This window comes from Labrus bergylta, chromosome 6, assembly GCF_963930695.1.
Source record: "Labrus bergylta chromosome 6, fLabBer1.1, whole genome shotgun sequence".
Lineage (NCBI taxonomy): Eukaryota > Metazoa > Chordata > Actinopteri > Labriformes > Labridae > Labrus > Labrus bergylta.
In genome coordinates, this window is record NC_089200.1 from 7,236,873 (window position 1) to 7,263,420 (window position 26,548).

General features: G+C 41.6%; 1 protein-coding gene across 5 annotated transcripts in view; it reads left to right on the plus strand.

Annotated features, from left to right (window-relative positions):
- Positions 1 to 1,922: 1,922 nt before the first annotated feature.
- lrp8 (low density lipoprotein receptor-related protein 8, apolipoprotein e receptor) overlaps positions 1,923 to 26,548 on the plus strand; it is a 181,571-nt gene continuing 156,945 nt past the window's right edge. For all 5 annotated transcript variants that reach the window (XM_020633705.3, XM_020633707.3, XM_020633706.3 and 2 more), the window contains exons 1-2: positions 1,923 to 2,117; positions 3,102 to 3,227. In XM_020633705.3, coding sequence (XP_020489361.2) covers positions 2,051 to 2,117; positions 3,102 to 3,227 — 193 coding nt within the window. In that variant the 5' untranslated portion in view covers positions 1,923 to 2,050. The remainder of the gene's footprint in view (positions 2,118 to 3,101; positions 3,228 to 26,548) is intronic.

A 26,548-nucleotide genomic window follows, 5' to 3' on the forward strand; every position in this document is an offset into this window, starting at 1 on the left:
TTGGATGACACGAATGTGACCTATAACAAAATGCTTCCTAAAAAAAAGACAATGAGAGAGAGAGAGAGAGAGAGAGAGAGAGAGAGAGAGAGCAGGTGTATCAGCTACAGATACAAAAAAAAAAAAGAATAAACAGGAGAAAAAATGGAACTGAAACTTTATGCTGTATCACCTGCAGGATAATGCTTTTGCATGCTTTTGCTTTTTCAAAGTAGCAGTTTCTCCCATTTTCAAAAAGAGAAATTTCATCTGGCGCTCACCCTAGTCGTATTGCCTCCACTAAATGGAAAGTGGAAAAGGAATCTAAATAGGATGGACGAAAGAAATGTCAAAGAATTCAATTCATCCTCTCTAAAATGCAGGTTATAGCTACATCTGTGCCCTGATTGGATGTCTCATCAACACTCATTAAAGGCAGCCTTAAGGTAGTTAGAGAAGGGGCGCAGGTAGCCTAGTGGTTAGTGTGTGCGCCCCGTGTACGGAGGCCATTATCATCGCCCAGGTTCAATTTTGACCTGTGGCTCCTACACTACGTCTGTCTCTCTCTCTCTCCCTGATTTAGGACTCTATCCACGTTCCTATCTCTACAATAAAGGAACAAAAAGCCCCAAAATACATCTTTAAAAAAAGGATTTTGAGAATACACTTATTCCAATTGATGCCAATCTCGTATCCATCCGTCATATTTTGAATTAAGGCAAAACAAATCACTAGAAAATGGTGTTTCATCTTAATGAGTGTGGTTAGCAAGACATATCACTCACGTATGATCAGTTATTATTTTAATGTCAAATTCATTGGTCACATGCAAAATTAGATATGGTTAAATGCAACATGAAATATGATCATGCACAAATACCTTTTGCCATGACATCATGCTTCGGGGTGGGAAGCCCAAATGTTGTCTGGCTGTTTCTCTCCACGTTTAAGTCATCTTAACCTCTCTGACAACAAATCTGAGCAACTGTCTTCATTTCAAAGCATCCCGATTGATGAAAAGTACACGGACAATTGATACTGAAAATCCATAGACACAACTGGCCTTGACGTGCGTTATAAAACAACAACATATCCAACGACTCGTTAGTGGGTTAGCACACAGACACTTCCTGGTGAACATTTTTGTTTGAGAAGCTCGTATACGATATGAAAGGCATACAGCATTAATGCTAATTTAGAACAAACTTATTTGAGCCTGAGGTTAAACTTGCTTGATCGATTTCCAGCTTACAACGTATCATAAAAAAATGTAAGACCACCAGCATCTGTCCGTACCATTAGGCCAATGTAAATATCCAATGAACCGTAACATTAGTGTTAACATCGCTAAAGTAGTCAACTCATCTCATGATCAAACTGCTCGTGCAAACGTTGAAAAGAAACTAACCCTTTTTACACTGCGTGAGTCATAAAGCAATGTGAAAATAACAGTCGAGCTCGAGGGGAGAAATGCACAACTGATACACTGTGAGTTGGAAATAGATCCAGCAAGTCATTTTAGCACATGGCTTCTCTTTGCAATTATAAATAATGCGTGTTTAAGACGGCTCCTTTTGGCTTCACTTTTGAAACCATGAGGCTATGTCCACTTTTTCTGAGCCAACCTATCTAAGCAGCAATATATCATAGACCATGTGTCCCTTTCGTTGAACATGATTTATATGAATAGGCTACTCTAAATAAAATAGGATAAACACAAAAACTTTTTTTAATTGCAGGTTCTTGATAGCCAGTAAAAAATATCAAAATGAATCTGTCAGTCTGCTGCAGGTGGCTCAGCAGTCACATTCCAGTTTAACAACAGTTCTGGTCTAGTTTCACTACCTACTATCAAACCGCAGGCACCAACCCCAGCTCACCCGCCCATACAGCGTCACTGATTCAAACTGCAGCCGAGCCAGAGGAAGAAAGGAGAGCTGCTGCTCACACACACTCACTCTCACACACTCCGGAGCAGAGGCACGGAGGAGGAAACACACAGCGAGAGTGAACGAGAGGTTTGGGGGATCCTTCACTTGGCTTTTTCACTTACAACTCGCTGGATCTAAAGATGTGGACTGAAATCGGGAAGCTGGTGCTATTGCATTTGTTACTCATGGAGCTCCATTGCGCTAAAGGTAAGTCTCAGCCAGGAGGTGAATTTTGCATCACGGACACAGCAGCAGCTTTTCTATTTTTTTTTTGTGTGTGTGTGTGTGTGTGTGTGTGTTGAGAGGGGGGGGATGATCGCTGCCTCTTCGGAAACAGCGTGCCTCTTTACGCAGCGTTCTTAATAACCAATGTTATGGATCACACCTGGATCGCCGCTTTTGGCACGCGTACTCAAGAGCAAACGCCGGTGACATGAGGTGACAAGACGCGGAAGAAAAGATCCGTAACCTACAACCAAAACACACGTGTCTAAATGCTGTAGGCTGGTGTTACACAGAGAGGAGCCTGTTTCTCTGCGGGGATGTGTAAACCTGCAACGGACCTGCGTTCAGTATTGTTGTAGCTGCACGCTGAAAACGCTTAAGTAGATTTGCATTAAGGGGACCTTTAACTGCCATTAGGTCACTTGGTGCTGGACTGTCAAGCTCATAGCAAAGCCTCTTGATGTGTTTACACATACAGACAAACACATACATGTGCCAATCATATTGTGGCAACGAAAACACTTGAAGGAAACCCATCAGGCTATTATTGGAAGGAGCCTTCCCACAGCATTGGATGATTTAGAGCTACTGTTAACAAGCCTACATTTTTAGGACAGAATAAGCCTTCTTTAGCATAAGTCAAGGCATGCATGTCATCTAGAGTATTTCAGCTGTTTTCAGATTGTTGTTACACATTTAGTAACCCTGTGAAATCGTGGAAACAGGATGTAAACAGATGGGAGTTGAGAGCCCTTTTTTGCCACAGGCTGATGTTGATAAAGTGTGTACTATCTCTTTACAGTACATGCCTTTAGTGTTCCTTGTAAATAGAATGTCTTTATTACACTTTCACTACTATTGAAAGTCAAGTTCTGTGTCTGTAGTATCCATACGTATTCATTTATTTTACCCCACTGAGAACAAAAATGTGATGGACAACTTGTGTTATTTCCTCTGACAACACAGGAACTCATACGGAGTCGGAGTGTGAAACCGGGCAGTTTCAGTGCAAGAACGGACGCTGCATCCCGACCCTGTGGAGATGTGATGATGACGACGACTGCTCGGACAGCAGCGACGAGGAGAACTGTCGTAAGTAGAGCAGATATTTTTTGTTAAAGCTCGGCGGATAAACACAATGATCTGCCTCTGCTTGGTGCTCTCGAATGCACCTGCCACCAAATGAACGCCGCAAAGGATAATGACTCCCTCAAACATTCCCCATGTGAAGGATCTCTAAGTTGACACACTTTCGGCGCCACAAGCATTGATGAGATTTTTGCATTCTGCTTTTTTCGGAATGAGTTGGCACAAAAACGGAATAACAGCAGGCTGTAGATAGGCTGATTAAAGCGATGTTGCAGCTCTTGAATGAATTAAGTTATACTGAGAATAAGCGTCTTATCACTTTGCTTGGGGGCCCCCTCTGGAATCCTCCTCTCAGTTGGCGTTAGTCTGCAGGCTGGAACTGCTGATCCTGGATCAATGGTCGGGTCACATGGCTGCAGGAATTTTACTCACTTCTTGCTAATTTCCCTTCCAGAGCAAACGTCAGAAACAGGAGCGAGCCGGGTCCGACACAGGGACATTTCAGAATATTAAAATTATGACTCTTATCATGTTGTGACTGTGTAGAGATAACGTAAACGCTGTTATCACTGAATGTTCAATCCGTCTGCCGCACTGTCTCTGGATACATAATGGCTTCACAGACGGAGCGATGTCTGAAATAGTGTGATTAAGCTGCCCTGTTTTGTGTCATGACATCTCCCTGCTGAGCAACGCAGAATGCTTTCATGTGAGAAGTTTGGATTTTGGATACTGCTGATCAAATATTGTGCTGCTTTTCAGTTCTTTAAAGGCGCTGCTGCTTCTGTAGGCAGGTGGTTTGGATTGGAGTTGCGAATACCGAAGTGGATATGTATTACTGTGTAGTCGACTATTTTATGATGTTCTTCAGGAATGTGTGAAAAGTGACTGTTTTGGAACTTTCAGGAACTTACACAGACATCCATTACAGTTATCATTAGCTTTTCAATTTGTCATGGGTCTATTGGTCTGAATGGATACATTGATCGCGAGATGATGAAATGATTGAACCCCAGATTTTTACATGCCTATACAGCATAATACAGTGATAGATTTTAGCCAATCTAAAATTGTATTGTGCTGTAGAAGGCTCTGTGAAAGAGTCAGCTAGCCTGGACAGTTATGTTGTAGTCAAGAGCACACTAACCGAGACCAAGACGAGGCCGAGACATCTAGAGATCAAGACAGAGCCAAAACCAAGACCAAGGCAGAGCTAGACAAGACCAAGACCATAAATATCACTGAAAAAAAATCATCATCCTGTGTGCAGGGGGCATGCCTCTTATTTAGACTGTAACACCGGGAAGGTTGCAACCGTAACTGGGGGACAAAAATAAAAGTATTTTTTGCTTTTCACAGATATGATGTGGAAAAATAGCCAATCAATGGTGGTCTTGACCGGTCTTGATGTAAAATCTGGAGTCCGCACTGTCCGAGACCGAGACAAGACCGAGTCAAAATGATTTTGATTCCAAGACGAGACCTTCAAAAATTGTCAGATTTCAATCAGATATCAACACTACTGAACAGTAATCATCAATTCTACATTTACCATTGTACTAATTAAATGAATGGAGACATATTAACATCCAATTCATTAATTGCTTATCTTTGTGACAATTAAGAGCATCAAAGGTAGAAATGCATATTTGATATTCCACGATCAAATAGGCATTTCTTTAGGAAAGTGTGAAAAGGAAGCACAGTGTGGGTTCAAAACGAACGTGTTCTGGTCAAGATGTTGCGCGAACAAGCAGCCAAGAAACCATTGCTTATAAATCTGTCATGGTAATAATTGATTTAATGGTTACTGTAACTCAGTGGTCGATTAATTCGTTGCCTATCTCTGGGACAAGGAAACCAAAGCCCATGAATGTTTGGGCAGGTGGTTCAGAATTAAAGCTTCAAATTGATATATTGTACAGTTAAGTATTGTGTTTTGTGCTCCAGCATTTGGTCAGATTAAAGCCCTGCAGTGTGTGATTTAAGTTACTCTTCTACTGCAAAGACAAGCCGCTGAGTAATAACCGCTTCTTCATTTGTCATGGTACTAATTACATGCATGGTCATATTAGGGGCCACTTGATTCATTGCTTATTGCGTGAAGCGTTAAACCAAACCCATAAATCTGCAGGCGGGTTGTTCGCTACTGGAGTTGAAAAATTGGAAAGTAGAAATGTAATAACACAAGCACATTTTGCAGTATGGTCTGTGAGAAAAGACCCATACTATTTGGATTTAGTTGACTTTTTTTTCTGTTTCGAAAATTGCTCGACAACCAGCCGAGTTATCATCAGTTAAACATTTGTCATGGTGCTAATTGCATGAATGGTGATAAAAGTGTCGTCCAATTAATTAATGAGTTATCTCTGGGACGCGCAAACCTGACCTCATAATTCAGTGAGCAGGTGGTTTGTAAATGGTGTGCCAAATGTTGAATTTCACATGAGCTTTTAAGCAATCTAATATTTCTTGTGTGTTTTAGGAATGTGTGAAAAGACCTCTTCGATAGCTATCTAGTGTGCGTTAAGTGATTCCGTTTCAGGAAGTTGCCGTGACAACCAGCTTAGTAATAATTACATAAAAAAGGGTCACGGTGGTAATTGTTTTAATGGTTACATAAGAGGGGAATTGATTCATAGCGTTTCTTTGGGAGGGTCATTTTGTAGGCAGATTGTTTGTTGATGGAATCTAAAATGTCGACTTACACATGTGGGATTTTATGAGCACATTTCATATCGTGACCTTCTGTCAGAAATGCGTGAAGAAGACCCTCGGAATGGGTTTGAAATTATTCTGTACTGTTCGGGGAAATTGCACGGACATCCAAATGAGTAATCGTAGCATATGAATACGTCATGGTGCTAATTGCTTGAATGGTTACATTAGCATTAAATTGATTCATTGCTCATCTCGGGGACCTGCAGGCTGAACCAGTGACTCTCATCTTGAACGCTCGCTGAGGTTTGTGTGGACGCTGAAATATCTGAGGGAGTTCCCTGGATGGAACGCCGCAACATTTACGAGCCAGTGACTGTTTGGACTGAACGGGATTATTGGACATTTAGTGTGCGATACCTGAAGGAAGCGAGAATTAGAATTTAATGAGCTCACTTTCCCTCGAGCAGGTGTGTTTGACTTTGTTGTTTGGTATCAGCGATGCTCAAAGAGAATGTGAAATGGCACTTAAAGCCACAAGGTGATAGACTGTTCTTTAAACTCAGCCGCTTTGTCTTTTGAAGAAATGTACTCTGCCTCTTTCTTCTCTCTTCGCTCTTTATGTTAGATTCCCTGTACGCTTCAGATGCAGTTACTCTTACCTCTTGGGCTCCTCTGTCACTCTCTCGATCTTTCCCCTTGCTCAATGCTCTACCTTTTATCTACCCCCCTTTCGCTGTGCCTTATACTCTCATTTTCAACATCCATACCTTACTCTTTCTCTCTCCCCCCCCCCTCATGTTCTTTGAGGGCTTCAGCCTGTGTTGGAAGTTGGGGTGCTTCTTTCTCAAAAGCTTCCTCACTTTTTTTGAAAGCATTGTAGCACCCACAAGAGGCTCTCCGTCCCCCCTCCCCTCATATTTAAATCTCCTCTGGGCACCCTGGCACTGCGAGTGCCAAAGAGGCTGTGCCCACTCGTCTTACGCCCACAAAGAGCATCAGCTGACAGGTTGGTTGGAGATAAATCCAACAGCGTGACTCCGGTTGCCGGAGCGATGCTCAGTGGCTGGCAGCGTGCCAGCCCTTCGAACAGATGCCAGCACTGCCACTGTGCCCCCCCCCCCCCCCCCCTTTCCCTTCCCTCCCCCAAAACCCAATATCACCAGCAGAGCTCAGCAGAGAGGAGGAGAAGGAGAAAAGATGGGACAGATTTGATTGAGAGGAACAGAACAGACAAAAAATGGCAGGAATTTTGGGAACGAGGTATAAAGAAGGACAGGCAGGACATTTTGGAGGATAATTGTGAAGATAATGAGGTTAAGGTTAGATTAGCTTAGCTTAGGTTAGCTTAGCGCAGCCTACATGTGTTGCATCACTTATGTTAATGTGGCAAAGCTTAAAAGGTCCAACATTTGTTATTTTAAAGGAGGCTGTACATCCAAAGCTTGCAAAGGACGAGTGTAACTATCCTTTAACTGTCATTGGTATGATTACGTACAATGCGTGTGTTTACCTGTTCATTAGGTATCGGTTTTCGTCTTATGTAGGGCCGTGTTGTTTTTAATGAACAAGAGAAACTTAATTATCCAAAAAGAATGAGATCTGAAACCTTGATGCTGTAATTTTCAGGTTTCTATCGGATTACTTCACTTCAAATGTGTGCAATTCAGAGAGTTTGTTTATTGAAAAATTCAATATTAGCAAATACAAGTCATTCAGAGATCCAAAATGCTGATGTCTCGATCAAATCATTGGCAGATATTGGTGCATGAAGCTGTTGGAAGCAGGAAATACGCAACTCTGATGTTCTTCAGAAAGATGCTCACTCTGGTGCCTGGGGATGTTCCGAAATGATTTATTTTTTTAGTTTTTTTTTTAACGGTAATGTAATAGTCTAAAGTTAAGAGAACAATCACAAAACTGTCAAAACTGAGCACAATTTATTACAAATTTTCAGCAGGTAAACGATTTAACATGGTTTGGCGAGTGTGGCTTATGTTAGAAGTGCTAGCACTGCAAGCCCTCGCTCCTCCATGCAGATTAGCATCCACACGGCTGTGCTAACCCTGGGTTACACGTTGCTCCGGTCGATATGCGACACAGCCTTCATACATTTTAATCTAAATTCTCTAGATCAAATTACTGCCAAACCACGCTGCCCCTACGAGACGCTATCTTTTCACTGTGCTTGTTTACATCCCGGTAGGAGAGCGAAACAATTCGGTCTCTATCTTTAGGAGGAGTTCACTTTCAGTTTTGCTTTTTTTTGCCCCCCCCCAGCTCCACAGTCTTTAGCTTTTTTTTACGACACACATCCAGGTACTTTACCTTAAACAATGCCATGTAGTTCAAAGTTGCCGTGTGCTTTAGCATGTTCATTGCGTGCATGTAAAAATATGCAGACTTGCTGGTGTCGTTCCACATCCAATCAAAATATCGTTAGTTTATCACGCCATCTACCTACATTTGTTTGCGATCTCTTTTTGACATCTTTACACAGCCCAGCCCTTCATATGGTTATCTTCTATGTTGCTATTCTCCCTTTATTTTTTTATTCTACTCCCTCCTCTTTCTGCTCCCCTCCTCTGCTTCATTCTCAACATGCCTCTTGGTAGATTTCGCTCTTGTTGCCCTGGGAGATGGTGGTGGTGAGGGTTTTGTACATGCGTGTGCTTTCTTTCTTTGTAGTGAACACAACTCCAGCACATGCGTCTGCGTACACACTCACACACACACACACACACACGCAGCTCTCCACCTCTACCCGGCTCTGTATGACCTATATTTGGGCTGTGGAATATACAGAAAAAAAAAAGGCCTTATCGTTGGTACAGCGGATTTAAGTGGATTTAAACACGCCTAATCCAGAGTGCCACTGTAAAAATCATCTCATATCTGAACCTCGTGTTAGCTTGCAATTGTTCTCCCTCTCTCTCTCTCTCTCTGCGTTGCACACACTCCTCTCCTCCAAATGGCCTTGGTCACAGTGCACTGTAAAAACACCATCAGTGAGAACTGATTTAGAAGCATAGAGCTGAAAAGTCGTGGTAATGATAGGAGTAGTAGTAGTCGTGCAACATTTTATCAATGGAAAATAAATTGACATCAGTTTGAAGATATTTTTCAAACAGAAATGCCGAATATTTGCAGATGGAAGCTTCCGAAATGTGACGTTTTGCTGCTTTTTTCTTGGATCTATATTACTGCTTTTTGAATATCTATCTATGATTATTTTACAGGTGGTTGAGGTAAAAAAAAAAAGAAACATTTTGGGGGTGCACTTTGAGAGAACTTTCTGCAATTTTTGCACAGCAAACAATCAGTCGGTAAGCAGTTACATGCCTGGTAATGATGCAATAAGGGCAAGAAAACCATGAAGCTCTCAGGGGATACAGAGAGATAATGCATAAGGGTGGGAAGAAAGTTCTTGTTGAGCTGAATGTGGGCATGAGTGTGTCTATGTTTGTGGCTGTGTGTGTGTGTGTGTGTGTGTGTGTGTGTGTGTTACAGCAGGACAATGAGTCTGAGCAGGTCTAAGAAGGAGAGCGTCTTTTCTGCAGTCTGAAACCAGCTTCCCATAGAGGAGACATCACAACACATTTCACGCCACTGCTGTGCTTGTGTGTGCAAGTGTATCTGTGTGTGTGTGTGTGTGTATATGAGGCCATGCTCTTTCTCTCTCTCACACACACACACACACACACAGACATACACACACATGCGCTCTTTCGATTTCACACAGACACACACACACAACACTGTAATAAGAGACCACAGAGAAGTGCCTGAGGCTTAAAGGGCATTATACTGAACAGCTCACACAAAAAACACATTTTGGTCACCTGCTGACACACACACACACACACACACACACACACACACACACACACACACAGATGCACACACTCAGCTGGGGTCAGACTTTTAATGGGACTGTGAGGTCATAAGAACCAGTAGCTTAATCAATTACACACACACACACACACACACACACAGACACACACACACAAGCACACAATAACACCACCTCTCTCCATCATTTACTTTTCTGAATGAGACTTTAGACATTTAATGTGTGTGTGTGTGTGTGTGTGTGTGTGTGTGTGTGTGTGTGTGTGTGTGTGTGTGTGTGTGTGTGTGTGTGTGTGTGTGTGTGTGTGTGTGTGTGTGTGTGTGTGTGTACGCAGCTGCAGTGCTGTAGTCTCTCGAAAATGAAACCCACTGCTGTGCTCTGAGACTACTGAGGCACCGAGGAGACTGTGTGTGTGTGTGTGTGTGTGTGTGTGTGTGTGTGTGTGTGTGTGTGTGTGTGTGTGTGTGTGTGTGTGTGTGTGTGTGTGTGTGTAGGTGAACGCATGTATGTCTGCATGTGACATCTGCTCGCCGTTGTTGAGGCGGGGAGGCGTTTTGCAAACAGCTGACGCATCAAACAACACACAACCAGTTTTTTGGGTAATTGTCTAGTGGTGGACTTCCATGCACATAATGTCACAATGTTTTGATGTCCATAATAAACCTGGGGGACGCTTTTTTTTTAAAACACAAGATACACAGTTGTTGGTGCAATCCCCTCTCGTTGTTTCCTGCTTCTCTGAACGAGATGTTACGAGAACGTTGCGAGACTAGGGCAGAACCTGATGTCAGCTTCTGCCGATGTATTAGCGCAAAGCACGGAGCGAAGTTGTAGGACTCGCCCACCTGGAAGATTACTCAAAGTTCCCTGCGACTGCCAACAGAGCTGGCTAGCTAAGGGGGGCCTTAAAGAACAACAGCTTCTTTAAGATTAGTTTTTGACGACACATCTTAAAACGCTACTCAATGGTGAAAGTGAGTATAATTGTTTTTTTCTGGGCTTCTAATGGGAACACCAAGAAAGTAAAAAAAACTGCTTTGATAAGGGCATATAATCAGAGATAACACACTGTAGACATATGTTCTCGACAGAGCCTCTATCCAGCTCCTCATGCTAACAGTTTACCTCAGGAGCTTTACAGTAAGGAGTTAATATCAAAGGGAAAGAAAGCTTCTGCTAGCACTAAAGCTATACGTTGCTAACTTTAGCAGAAATGTTCCACACTTTTGTAAAATATTGAATTAAGTATTTATTGATGATTGTCTCCTTTAAAAGAAGACAGAAGATAAATGACTTAAGTTTGTGGATTTTAACCAAAAGCCAGCGTCAAAATGGAACTAGCTTAGCTTTGTTAGCTACAGTCAGGATTTATTGACACTTTTTTGTTCACCAATAGAAGCATCAACCGACTGGCCAAAAAATAAACTAAACAATATAAAGGACTACATTCTGAAAGAATAAAACATTAGATTATTATTTTTAGAATGTGCTACATGTGCTAACTCCCCCGACGGCTATGTTCAAAGATGAAATGCTAACCGTGCCAGCTGACTGGTTCTGCCCCAAAGTGATGTAGTCCATGAGGATTGAAGATTCAGAATAATCAATGAGACACGTGCAGCAATGCTAACTATTTTCTTCACTATGGAATGAAGGCTTGTGACTAAAATGTGGAGAAAAAAAACAGTGTCAAGAAGAAAACTAGCATAGTTTCGTTTGCTGCGTTAAGGCTCACGTGATGCTTTCTTCTTCATCACTTCCATCCAGGAATTCATTTTCATAGTAAAGCTTTAGAAAGCATAATAATTTAAGAAGGAAAAATAAGATTTCTTATTTTTGGACTATGCTAAATATGCTAATCTCCTCTGGTGCTTTGATGCTCTGTTGACACCTTAAAGGTTAACCCGCCAGCTGGCTGCTGCTGCCTGTAACACGATGTATTCCTCGAAGATTGAATATTAAGCATAATCAATGAGACACATGCAGCATTGCTAACCCGACAGATGACGAGCCTAAAATATTCCAGGACAGCACCTTTTTTCAGACTCTGTATCATGCTCCACGAGCGAACGATACCCGCTGTGCTGAATAGGTGTTGGGTGCAGCGGTGCAAAAACAGCAGTGGGGTAATTTTAGCTGAGGTCAGCGCTGGCCTGAGGCATTTACTCCCTCTTGCCCGTTCTCTCTCTCTCTCTCTCTCTCTCTCTCTCTCTCTATGGGCACGTTTTGTGTCTAGCTCTCTCTCTCTCTCTTTTTGCCCAGCTTTTTACCTCTTGCTCCCTTTCTGTCTACCTCTATCAGCTTCTGTTATCCCTCCATGTCTTTCTCTTTACCGTCAGAGAGTAACAGATTTGTATTGACAGAAAGGGCAGGAGTACAAAATGCAGCAAACCTGCGGGGACCAACGTGCCCGGAGAAAGAGTTTGTGAGTGTGTGAGACAGAAAACGAGACTGCAACGCTTATATATATATATATATATATATATATATATATATATTCTTCTAATTCTATGAGTCTGTGTCTCTTTGGGTCTTAATGAGCATGATGAGAACTGTGTGTGTCAGACACAGAAGAAGAAAAAGGAAGTTAGCCTCTGAGGTGTCATTTCCTTTCAGTATGTTGATACCTAAATTAAAAATAAAAAGTTTTGATTTCCTTTTTGTCTCTGATTTCCTACGTTGTAAATCCCCCAACCACTTCTTTGAAAAGAAGGACTTCTTAATCAGCAGACTTTTACTGCCAACTTTTGGGTTGTTTTTGGGTGAAATTAGAACGTATCAAATTAAAAAAGGCATAATCAAACTGGAAGCTTGAAATCATTTCTTAAATATTAAGTGGCATCTTAACCTCAAGAGTCCAAACTCATTGCGCAGCGGCTCAGAAGTATCCGTCTATTTTCAACAAGTTAAATTCTAATTTGCCATTCATTACACTTGACTTATGCCGAGTTCATTTATGTATTTTGCTGACGGCAAAAAGTCCAGCTCACATCAGCTGAAAGCAACCGCTGCTAAAAATGTCAATTCATTCTTTGCGTTTCTAATTCATTAATTTTCTGTGTTTATTCAGGCTGTTTTTGTATATGTGCACATTTGGGGTTACATGGATGAAAAATAACGGCTGAGGTTTCATCTCTCCACTCTCTCATCTGCATCATATGTAGACACAGCAGGCAGCTGCATTAACACAGCTGGATTAACCTACTGGATGTAACCCTCCCAGAAAAAAAAAAGTTGTTTTTCAAAGCAAGCAGTTAGCAAATTGATAGTGAGTGGAGCAATCTTAGCCCTTAGAGTAGGCTTTCCCAACCTTCCCGACCCCACGTGGGCTCGCCTGAAATTTGTATTTATTGATCAATACAAAATAAATTGCATGTAAAATATATTGAACACATGCTGCTGTGGGCCAATGCCAAAACAAAAACTTGCAGACTCTCTCTCTCTGTCAGTCATCCATTGTGCAGAAATGTCATCCCAGCTTAAATGTGGTCTAAAATGAATGTTCACATTTTACTGAGAACAAATTAATTTGAGCAAAAAGCTGTTTTTTTTTTGTGTTTTTGGATTTCTGGGGTCGCCAGAGTTTTGTGAAGTCAGAGAAACCACTGCCCAAAGAGAGAGATTTTTAACCTCAGGTGTTGAAAGTGCAAAAACCGCAGTTCCTTAAGTCTCCACTTGAGGCTGGCTCTATAAACATTTTTCCTAAAGTGGCCATTTTTACAGCAGAAAGAAACATGTTTACAGCCTGGTTCAAAAGGAGTTTAGGTCTGAATAGCTCATGAGTTTATTGGTACACACTGGTGGTACATTTAATTTGATAAGAAAGCTTATTGGTCCAGAGATCACAAGTATAAGCTTTATAAAGTGATTATACTGTTGTGTGTTTGAGCTTGTTGCACTGCTCTAAAATAGCACAAAAAAAACAAACTAATGCAGAGTCTCTTGTGAAATTAATAATTGTTGAGTCGTGTTTTTGCATTTAAAACTTTTTTTTTTTGTGCGAGTAACATTCAAAAAGCCTTTGTTTTTCCTCCCTACACAAATGAGTGTCGAAAAACTCTCAGTACAATGAGAAAAAAGAAAATTATGTAAGCTTCCCTGAGGTCCCTCTGTGTATAAATCTGAGGTATATGAGAATGTTAGAATCTGATTTGCTAACTATTCAGCGAGCTGAACATTTCCACCCACACTCACATCCTCTTCCTGTCCACACAAAAGGCGAGATCGCAGCCCGCATTCATCTGGGGAACAGTATGGCTGACCCTGAACGCAGCACTGACTGCCTGTGGCCAAAGGAATGACGCGGAAAAGTAATAAATGGATCGAAACGATTCAAGGTGAAACAAACCGTCGGTCGGAGGAAGTTCAGGTGTTTCAACGGTGAGAAACTTTGTTGAGCTGCGGTGAAGCGTGGGGATGTTTCTCGTTAAGAAAGTTCTTCTTCGTTCCGGTCGTTTTGTTAATTCTTGTTGTTTCCCTCTCTCGCTCTCTTTATCTCTCTTCGTTTTCCATACTCAGAGCCCCTCCCACTCCCTCGTTTCTGACAGAATTAGTTCTTCCTCTTGCCACAGATTACCTCGTGTTGTCTGCCTGCCCGCGCTGCTCTGCTGCAAAGTCACTTATTGTTCAAAGTCAAACTCCGATAACGCTACAGACGCATTTCCCTACAGTGTGTGTGTGTGTGTGTGAGCATGTCTCGTTCTCGTGTGTCTCTTTATGCCTGTGTTGTTGTGTTGTGATGTTGTTATCCCCCCCCCACACCCCACTCCTTCCCTCCCAAACCCAGCCGTGTCTGACAGGGTATCATGGTATTAATCCCCGGCTCAGATTAACCGAATATATCTTCATGTGCCTGAGTTGTATTATTTACATTCGCTGTAATCCTGTTTTTCACCTTGCGCTCTGTCGCCCGGTATACGCAGCCACGGAGCGGCGTATGAAACGACAACTACAGAATGCTGATGAATAAAACATGGCTGCTAATACCAGTCTGCTGCGCCGACACAGAGATATAGGGCCTCTTGAATAATGCGCGTCAAAAGTTTTCCCCGAGAAGTTTTTTTTTTTTTTTCCACACAGAAGTTACAAAGTAGAGGAGTCTCGCCTGACGCTCGTCTCCCATATTGCTCCGATTTCTCATCCTCCAGCTGCTAGCTCTCAGTTCCGCTTCATTTCTTTCCTTAAACTTTGCTTTTTCTCGTCATTTGTCTTCCTTTTTGTTGTACCGTCTTCTGTTCTTTTCCTCCCACTCCCTCTCAGTCCTTTGAGCGCTAACTGTTTGGTTTGTTCACTTTGATTCATTTCATCCTGTACCCATGCTCCGGTGTCTCTTGTCAAATGAAACAGGATATTTTCCACACAGCGTGGCGGTTGGAAGCAGGAGATCAGTTTGGTAAAAGTAGGGTTTTGAAGTTATGGTGAATTTGTAGTTTGCTTGTACCTGCTAGTTAGAATTTCTGTCCGTGTATGTGTTGTGTTCAGACGGATGAAACTCGATTTTCTGGACAAAAAAACCTGCAGAGAGAAAGAAAGTTAGAAGAAAAAAAAGGCTTTGAATGTGTTGAAAAAAAAGTCTGGTTAAAATCAATTTCACTCTTGAATATCATTCTCTTTACAAAGCAGCAGAAAACATCCTCCTGTTGCACACGGAGCTGTTTGTGCTTACATAAATCTGATTTGCAGAAGATGAAATGCTTTTTTTTCCCGTTTCATTATTTCCACTTGTTAGGTATTGAATAAAAGCTAGCTTAATTATAGTGTCTTGTTCCTAATTGTGTTGTATTGGAAGTTCAAAGTATCACAGAGAGAGATCAGTCGCTAATTTCTGAAAAGTGAATTAGCCATTTAAGCCTCGCGTCACTGTCACGTCTTGACTGTTTGTTATAATTGCATGACTTTTTGAGTGTTATGTAGACACTCTGATTCACAAACAAACATAAAATATTGAGATAAAACGCAGCAGGCAAAGTTCGGCTATCTCTCCATGCGGTGTTGGCGAAACGTTTTTGCCACACAGTGGTTGTAAAGCAAGCGGCAACCTCTGGTCTTGAAAAATGAAGCCAATGAGGAAGTGCAAAATCCTGCAGTTCCTCGAGTGTCCACTTGAGGCCGGCTCCAGGAACACCGGAAGTCCCGTACACAAGTGTATCTGTCAACAGGAAACCAGAAAAAATCTGTTTACATCCTCAACAAAAGTTCTTTGAAAAGAAAGGAAGTTGAAGTAACCCATTATTTTTTATGTTTTTACATACACTTTCTTGCTTTTGTCCTTTTTTTGCCCTCTCTCTCTCTTTCCCCCCTTTCCCTCCATCCTGCTTTTGACTGAAGCTGTTCACGTAGATTAAACGCACACAACATATCTCCTTCATACACACGTTTTGTCTGCTCCTAAGCCTCCAAAAATGTTTCCTTTACCTTGAGGGGATTTTGCTTGTCATTCGTCGCAGGCTGATGGGGTGAGGAGGTGGAGGAGGGAGGGAGGGGAGAGAGAGGGAGTGACTCTTTGATGGTATACTCTGAACAGTAATACCAGTTATCATGAAAAGGGGGCTGTTGTGACAGAAAATCTCTCTCTCCCACAAACAGAGACTTTTACCCGCGGCATGCTTTTTGCAGTGACACGGTGTCAACATTAAAAGGGTTGGGGGAGATTAAAGGGGGAGGAAATGATGAAGGAATCAGTGATGAGAGACACATTTTCCCCCCACTCATTATCCACTGACACTTCAGATAATCACTTCCTTCCCTTTTCAGCCTCTTTCACACATGCACTGCCCTCCTGAAAACGTCCTATTATTGTCCTGGTGTGGTGCATGTGTGAACACAAACGTGCTCGCCTGTTCCAACCAAATGTTATGCAGACTTTTTCCCAGCAGCCTACGTGAGGTTTTGGATGTGCTAGTATGTGAACACACCAGGCTATTGTCTGGAGTATACAGTTGTCACAACACACACATTTTGAACCTCTCTATATGTAGGGATGGGGATCGAAAACCTATTCCATTAAAGACCCAGTTCCACATTTTTCAAACCTGAAAAATCAATAACGTCTGAGCTTATTGACACCGCTATCAAGCATGAGTCCCGCAACATAGCGTTAGATCTCAATCGATTCATGTCTTTCAAATTAAAAATAGTAAACCAATGTTTAAATCTGTGTTGAAATTGGCAGGGTGAAAGCTAGTAAGCTAACTTAGCGAGGTGACACAAGATTCATTATCACACATAATAATAGTCGATAGTGGTATCAAGTGAAGACTCGGATCATTAAAAAATCTTGACAGTGGTCACAATATCTCACGATTCCATCTTGAGATACAACACTTGGAAGAATCAAAAGATACCAGTATGTCTTTTGATACCCGCGCAAAAACGTATAAGGCTCAAAATATCGGGTCACACTGTCTTAATTGCACAAATACTAAACATATTTGTGCAATTTAGACAGTGTTACCGCTCGTAGCTCGACAGTGTTGTGTAACTTTTGAGTCTATCTGACCCAAATGGATGTGAGAATCACTGGTTTAGCTCAGTCTGTGAGGATCGACACCCCCAGTACACAGGCCAAAGTCCTTGCACACTGCTCACAGGTTCGACTCTGCTGTTTGGTACGTGCCATCCCCCCTTTCTCCCAAAATGTCCCGTCTCTCTCAAGATGTCCTGTGTCGTCTCTAATCGGAAAAAAAGAAGCTGATAAAGAGTCGCTGTAGGAGTCTCTCAGGACATATTGATTTACAAAATGTTCAGCTTGCTGCTTTGCAAAGCATTCAACCAGATGTTGGAAGATGTTAGGTAGCAAAGAAGAAATGTTCTGTTCGCTGTTGCTGTTCTGTTGTGAGAAGGCATGTTTTTCATCAGATCTCCCTTCCTGCACGGTCCCCTCTATCTGTCCTTTTGCCATCTTCAAGGTCTCTGTCTGTTTTTCTGTTTTTTTTCTCCCTCTCTGGCATGTGTTCACACTGCGTTTAACCACTGACGACTCTCTCTGCACCCCCACACACCCTATTATGTGTCACTGGAGGCAGGCAATGTTTGGAAGCCGGGTGACACCTTCTCAATGGGGCCGAAAGAGGCCCCTTCTCTCCAACACACACACACACACACACAAAATCACTGAAAAAGATGCATAGACAATCGTTTGTGTGTGTGTGTGTGTGTGTGCGCGTGCATAATGAATAGTGCTGTGACCTTGCATGCAACATCTGCATTATCCTGCTGGGTTCAATACTCTTCCACATCCATATTCATTTTCTCATTCTCTCCGTGCCCCTCGTGTTTTTTTATTAGCTCTTTAAATCTGCGTTCGCTTGAACATAAACGTGTGTTTACATTATAGTTTCCATGAAAATAAAACGCCTCTCCATAAGCTCTTTTGTCTGTTCCTGTTCCTGTGGTTGTTGTTGTTTGTTTGTTTTGGACACGTCTCGGAGGTTTAGTGTGATTAAATGAAGCAGCTAAGATCATCGGCTTAGACGTGAGCTTAAGAAAGAAGAAGAGGAGGCGAGTGCTGAACTCATAAACAAGCTCATGCAAATATCTTAGCTGGCATGAGCGGGTCTGCACGGACACAAAAACCCTACCTGCTCTCCGCTTCTCTGTCTTTCTCTTTTTCTCTCAGACACACAAACATGAAGTCAACTTGCTCTGTATGCATCTCCTTCAAGGCCGATGTTGCATCTTTAAGAATGACTACTGCAACCTTTTTCTCTCTGACACATTCCTAACAAATAACCATGTTGTGATTTTTCTTTTTGTTGGCTTTCAAAGTTTTCTCAACCTTGTTGCTTTCAGCTGCTAGCCAGAGCTCACTAATGCTACACCCTGGTTAGAGTTACTGATTTATTCCTGACCTGTGTTTTTTCTCGTCTTTTGATAGCAGTACTTTCTTTCTGATGTGTTGGATCACTTTTTAAAAAAAGGTTTTCATTGTGGATTTTTAGTGCTGTTACTGATGGCTAACTCTTTTTCATCTTCTGCATTACTGTATTTTGGTTTTGGTTCAAAATCTGCCAATTGAATCCCTCGATCGATTCTTTCCTTTCCCAAGTCCAGTTCATACTGCAATCAACATTTTATGTGTTCAGAAAATCTGCATTTTTGCATTTTATCAAATCATCTTTAAGTTATAAGATCAGAAAGTGATGAAAAAAGGGGCATTAGTAGCCTAGCAGTTAGTGAGCACGTCCAATATATGGAGGCAAGTGGGCGGCCCAGGTTCAACACACACACTTAACCGCATGTCATTTCCCACTCTCTGACTCCCTGATTTTTGACTCTAGCCACTGTCCTATTTCTAAAATAAAGGCTTAAAGAGCCCAAAACCAAAAAAACAACAATATAGAGCATAAAGCTGCTGTGGCTCGGTTGGTCAAGAAGGTCGATCCCCAGCTCCTGCAGCCACATGTCTTTAAAAAAAAAAAAAAAAAGTGATGAAAAATCCTCTTTCCAATTTGGAACCACAATGTGACGTAAATGTGTTGCTTATTATTTTGTCAAACCAACAGTTTAAAACCAAAGACTTTTCATTCACAAACGAATAAGAGGCAGAAAATCCTCACATTTAAGGAATGATGCAGGAACATAGAAATGTTGGGCTATTTGCTCCAAAATTGCTCAAAGAAATTACTATATCAAAATATTTGAAAGGGATTGATCGATTAATATTCCCATCTTTCTTTTGTGTCCTCCTCCAAAAAAAAATCTGATTTTACTTTGTTGTGTTGTCAGGAGTTTAGAGTACAAGTTTGAATCTGTTCAAAGAGATTCAAAAACACCCCAGAAAAGTATTTTTTGAAACAACATTTCAAACCAGAATGAGCATGATGATATGACTTGCTCGTTTTGCTCAGGCTTAAGGAGGTGAAGCATTGACTGTCACACCATAAAAGCAACCAGGAGAGTGAAATAAGTCTGTTTAAGCAGAAAAGCTAGTGAGGGGCTGAATCCCCGGCTGCCATGGCCCATCTGTGAGTTTTCACGCCGTGTTGCCCTTGAATTTCCACTTTGCAGTGCCTGCTGCGCTCAGGTGCAGCCACCACTAAATCCCACAACTAGATTTATAAAGCCAACATGTAACGCCCACGAGTGAACATCCAAGAGAAATCAACCAAGCTAAATTCAAAGCACCATCCAAAATTTTACAAACCAGGGAGCCGAGGGAGTGTGATGTCTAACGCTGGCCTCTTGTGTGACCCCTCAGATGTTTCACACACACAGATGTTTTAGCTTCTGCCTCTGCCTCTTGATAGAAAGAAAAACAGATTCCAGTTGACAAAAAGCAGAAATGTAAGAGTGTGAGATTTAAAGTTTCAAAGCTTTTTGGTTTTGATTCTTACCCAGCTGTAGAAACTGTCCCAGCAATGAAATATTTTACCTCTAAAATTTAAATAAATTACCTTAAATTGGACCGTCTGCTTTCAAAAGAGGAGGAATGTTGTATTATTGTTTTCCACTTTAAGCCTTGGAGTCCAAACTAGACCACACTGAACTCTGCTTTTAGAGGTACTTTATTAAATAATGACACATCACGGCACACACACACACACATACTCTCACTGTGCTCTGCATGGAGAAGACCCAGTGACCCAGTTGTGACAGAAGAGAGTAGTTAAGCGTAATTGGCCCATGATGTTGCTACTGTGATGTTCCTCCTGTCATTGCTGGCTTTATTCCCCTCTCATTTGGCGCTGACAAGTCAGCTTTGGTCCAGTTTTTCTGAGCGCAATGATGCTTTCATCTTCAACGATCAGACAGCTTCATTAAATCCATACACTACCTGTACTGGGTCCCTTTTGATTTATACCTGGTTGCTGACTTCCTACAGAAAAACTTTAAGGAGAAAATCACAACATCCGTCTGGTGCTTGGATTTTTGATGCTTCTGATGCTCCTAAATATTGGGTTGTTACATACAAAGCAGGTAAAAGTGCATGGTCTCCATCCTCAACTCTACCTTGAGACATGGTTTAGTCTAAGAGCACAGATTATATGTTTTGTGAAAGGGCCAACACAAAGAGAAGAGGTACTGATCCCCCATGTTTGAGAGAAAGAGGTGGGAATGAAAGCCTTGTGTTTTCTAAAAAGCCCAGAAGCCTTACCAACTTTTTTCCAAACTTATCTTAATTTTCCCACAAGACTTGTGGATGTGAGTTGTTCATTGATGCTGAACACTCAAGACGAAACAGGAAATATGATTGGTACGGACACTTGCTTCTTTCAGAGAAGAAAAGAGAAAATCCTGCAAGAAGAGGGTGTCGTAATAGCTTTGGCCTTCATCTTCTTTCCCACAAAACTCCTCCTCCCAAAGAAGTCTTTTGTTCTGCAAATGTTGGGCTACAGTTGGAAAAGTCAGTCTCAGGTTGTCTTTTACAATTAAAGTACATCACACTGTGCCTGATTTATTTTGTTCACTTCTTCTAATATCCTCCTGTCAAAGTCCCCCACCTCATCTTCAGATAATCCAATTTGCTGGATGCCATAAAATGAGACTCCTTACCTCAAATATATATTTTTTCCATCTTTAAGGTACATCTTGAGCGGTGTGTTTGTGTGTCTGCACAAGAGCGTGTTTTTCCAAACTTCAAAGAGCTTCGAAATGTTTTCATCTGAGTGCACTTGAGACGCATCGATCCATTTCTAATCAAGAGACTCTTTCACCTGTTAAAGAATCCTGAGGGAAGACAAGCTCTGTTTTTCTTTCACGCTCCAAACTTGAGAGATTGAGTCGTGTAGAACCAAAGTTGGATGAGGCAAATATAGCAGAGTATGAAACAGAGGGGAGCAGAGTAAAATACAAAGGTGATGGATGGCTCGAGTAGATTCTGTCTCCCTTCAGAAATGCCTTGAGGGATTGAAAAGGGATTAAAGTGAGTTAAAAGGAGGAGATTCCTACACTACAGCATATATATATATATATATTTAAGCTCTATGAAGAAATGAAAATGTGTTTGTCTGATAGTTACTGCAAAATCTTTTGGCATGCTTTCCTTACTCTGAAAACAATCACAATCAATTCCAGTAAAGCATTGTTCATCAATATTTCCTGCCATAGCTTCACTTGGTGGTTCTGTGTATGGCCCAGATTGTTTCGATTATCAATTGATGTTGTTAGTCGGGGAGTCGCTCAAACAATTGATAAAGCGAAAAATACCCATCAATATTTCAGATAGCTAAAGGTGAAATTCTTTAAATGGATTGTCTTAGCAGCGCAAACCTTTAAATAAAGCATTCATCTGTCCCTCTATGTCCAAGCAAGTCAGGACAGACATTTATTTTTGGTCGATCCCAACGCTCTCCGAGTCCTCATGAAAAGTCCCTACAGAGTTTTCTGCATCTACCTTGTGGTCCACCAAAACCTTCAAAGGTGGCTTCCTGATCAGAACCCTGAACCACCTCCTTGACTTTACCCTGAGCTCTTTCCGGATGTCTTACCTCCTTATTCTATCTTTAAAACTTCAGCCCAGCTAGCCTTCAGAAGTCGCCTTTGACTGGAATCTTATTCTTTTGGTAACAACCATTAGACATATGACAAATGGTGTTGATGTTTGGATGACAATAGGTTGCTGAATTGGAAAGATTTACCTTCCTGCTTGGCTCCCTTTTAACCAACAGGGTTTGCTACAATGCCTGCTTTAGTATAGAGCTACTCTCAGATTAATTGTTTCCAATGTAGTGGTGAAAAGAACGTTTTGGTGATTTATTATATGTTTAGGAGGGAGAAGTTACACAGAGCATATTTTTCTCAAATCATGCAAGCCTACTACGATCATTAATCACCTTTTGACTTCACGGTCTATATCCCCTTTACTCCTCAATGACACCCCAAAATACTCGAAATCTGTCCCTAGATGCAGTACGTCATTGCCCACTAAGAATGACAAACGCTATTTCTACCAGCGGAGAACATAAGCATCAATTTGAGAGATTTGGAGAGTGTCTGCTGAAAGTCACATAAAGGAAACAGCACAACATCATCTGCATAAAAAGAGAGATTTACATTTAAGGACCTCTTACCAGAAACTTCCCACCCCCCCCTGCTGCTGTATGTTGTATTGAATGTATAATCAAAACAGAGAATAGTGGCCGAGTTTCACATTTGAGTGGTGTTGTTGAAAATTGTCGTCTAATGGCTTTGTTTCAAATAGTCAACTCCTTAATAAGCAGCTGTGAGTCTATTTATGTATTTCTACAGCATACAAACAATCGCAATTATGCTATACATTTACTTTGAAAGCTTATTTTTTTCCCATCATTTGGCAGAACTAAACGTGGCAGTTTTCTAAAAATGTAATTTGGCTGAGGCCGTTGTTGGCTGGTGGCAGACAGAGCTGATCTCAGGTCACTTGGCAGAATCAAAACAGGCTGCTCTGCTAAAAGCCACTTTTATCCATCATCTGTCTGCTTAAAGATCTTTTTCTATCTCATCTCTGTTTAATGCTTTGTTTACTAGAGGTACATAATTCAGAGATCGGTGAGATCTATAGATAGCTAATGTAAAAAGCAATGGCAACAAACCACATGGCATGTTTGTGTGCGTGTGCGTGTGTGTGTGTGTGTGTGTGTGTGTGCTTGCTTTATAAGTTGGAGTGCTGACCTTAATTCATCACATTAGCACCAAATCTCCAGAGGGTCTATGGAGATGTGTTCAAAGTTAGCCCCGGCTAATAGATTTCAGTGAATGGCACACTTATACTTCACTTAGTAAATTACACCAACATGCTGTTGGGGGTGTTGTGTGTGTTGTTTGTGTTGTTTGTGTGTGTGTGTGTGTTTATCCCAGCATGTGTGTGTGCGGGGTGCAGCAATGGCAATCTGTACAGGCAGAGTTTTTTTTAATGAGATCAATGCTTCCCATCCTGCATCCCCAGATGGTCATGCTAGTAGAAGGTGTACATGTGTGTATTTGAATGCGTGCGTGTGTGTGTGCGTGTGCGTGTGTGAAGAGGCTGCAGGGACCTTGAGCAGATAAATCTTTAATCATGTGCTTGCTCTCATGTTTCATTTAATTGCCCCCCTAAATCCATAAAAGGATGACGCCATTGTGCTTGAGACACATAGTGTGTGGGTTCTTGTTTGTGTGTTTGTGTGTTGTTGTACACATCTCTTTTTAGCATGCTCTACATATTCTTTCTGTGTATGTGTGTGTGTCTTTTGTGATGTACAGTTCTATTGTACATTCATTATACATATTCTGCACATGGCGGAGATCTCCTCTGAGATCTCTTTCATGCTTTGACAACTTGATCTATCTTTCCACATTATGTGAATATGTGCGAGTTGCTCTGCATATTCCCGCTATGTATTAAGTATTTCAGGAAGATCTCGTGTTTTCATGCCGTGCTCTGTTTTCGTTCCTCTTGTTTGTGTACATTACATAATTTTTGCATAAGAACACATCACCTCAGGAAAACTAGTTCTTTGTAGTCACAACACAAGAATTTCAAACTTCAATGTACATCCATCCATACATTTTCTTTACCGCTTTTCCCGTTCGGGATCGATGATCCCAGCTGTCATTGGGCGAGAGGCGGGGTACACCTTGGACTGGTCGCCTGTCAACCACATGGTTGATAGATAGAGACAACACAAATCGGCCACATTCACATTCACACCTACGGGCAATTTAGAGTCACAAATTAACCTAACGAGCATGTCTTTGGACAGTGGGAGGAAGCCGGAGTACCTGGAGGGAACCCCTGCATGCACGGTGAGAACATGCAAACTCCACACTGAGAGGCTCCTGTCTGACGGGGATTTGAAACAGGAACCTCCTCGCTAACCACTGCACCACCGAGCAGCCCAAACTTCAATATGATACGAGTAAATATCAAAGATATCGATATCTGTTGCGCTACCATGGCAAAATAAAATAGAAAATCAAAAACTGCAGGCAAACTCCTGCTCACGGTCTAAATTGCACAAAAACATCCGCAACGATTCAGCACCAAGATGTTGCCCATGTTTTTGTAAACTGTTGGCAGTGTGCAGGAGTTTGCCTGCAGTTTTTGAGAGACTCATTCCTCACCTAAGCACCTTTTTGTGGAATATACAGTTTCTTTTTTAAGTTTCTTTTTTTTTCCTCACTACTATCGGTCATGAAAATGACAGTGATTGCATTGTTTTTTAAACACGAAGTATGGCAAAGTATGAAAGTTTCACAAGATTTGACAAGTTAAGTTGTTCTTTCTGGCTTTAACTTTTCCCTTGACTCCTTGTCCGGAAAAGTCTTTCTGCCAAAAGTCTTCTTCTCCTTTTGCGTTATTTTAAATCTGTCGTTGTCTCAACCCTCCCTCTCTCTCTCTCTCTCTCTCTCTCTCTCTCTCTCTCTCTCTCTCTGTCTCTCTCTCTCTCTCTCTGTCTCTCTCTCTCTGGTTCCTGATTTTTAATCAACAGCGAGAATTGTGCAGAGGAGGGGATGCTGATCATGAGGAAAAAGAGCGTGCCATGAATAGGTTGTTTCTTTTTGGAGTAAGGACAGAGACATAGAGGCACGGCTGTTTACATTTGTCTGTATGGATTTGACTATATATATGTGTGTGCTTGTGGGGGTGTCTGTGTGTGGGTGCTCTCACTTTCAGCAGCTCATATACCACTGTCTAAAATCAATCAGACATTTGTGCAGCGATAGAAAATAGATCCCCTGATTGATTCAACTGATAAATGGGGCTGTTTGCTTGGCTCAATAATGACACAAGCTGTAGGAGTGCAATGGGGACAGACTCTGTATGAGTCCGTCTCTCTATCTGCTGCGTGAATCAAATCTATTTTGTTGTAGCAGATATATGAATTACAGCTTAGCTTGCATCTTAAGTTTTTAATTTGTGGCACAGATGTTCTCACTTACCACAAGGGAGCGTCTAGCACGAGCTGTGCAGGAAGTGTAAGGCATTTTAATGACACATGAATTAACAAGTAGAAACTTTTCTTCTGCTGTAATTACATTTGGGGGGAAGTGTTGAGTTTTTCTTTGGACAGGAACACTGGTCTTTATTAAAACTCCATCACCTCTGTTTCAGGAGCAGGCAGCATTGTAAATAATATTTTGTGAGTGGAGTTAGCAGAGGAGAGTTGATATGTTATTTGACTTTGATTCCTGCTGATGTCTATAAAATGTACATTTTTTAAGAGTGGGAATTCAAGTTTGGTTTGGGGTCGACAAAAACCCAGACTATAAGCTAGTGCTCCAGAAGGCATCATCATAAAGTTGTTTGGTTTGGGCCAACCGGATTTCATAGCCGGTTAAGTCATGCGCCCTTTGGGCAGAGGCGATGGTCGTCGTCGTTCAGCTGTCCTATTTAATAAAGGCAAAAAGACTCAGAAAATTACTTTATAAAAACAACCATTACGGTTTAGAGGAAGAAAGACATCCAGAAAGGGGGGCCGGATGACTTGGCGGTTATGTCGCAAACCCCATGTACGGAGGCTATAGTCCTCATCACAACGACCGTCTGTCTTCAGCTGTCCTATACATTTTTCCAAAAGAAAAAAAAAGCAGGAAAGACATCCAGAAAGTGTATGAAGAAACTGGGTACCGACATATCTTTTTGAAAGACGTGCAGAAAATACAATTAAAAAGATGGAGAGATCCAGTCATCGAGGAAAAGCCTTATCGTTTCCATGGGAACCAAAATAAAAGATCCTTTAAAATGCAATAATATGAAATGTGTTTGAAATAATGTCAAACTGTAACTTGTAGATCATTTCCTGCATACCTTCTTGAAATGTCACCTCCAACTGTCACGTTGGTGTCAGTTGGAGGTATTCATCGAGCAGGTTCAGCGGCTTTCAAAAGGTTATGAACCAGACTATTAAAAGTC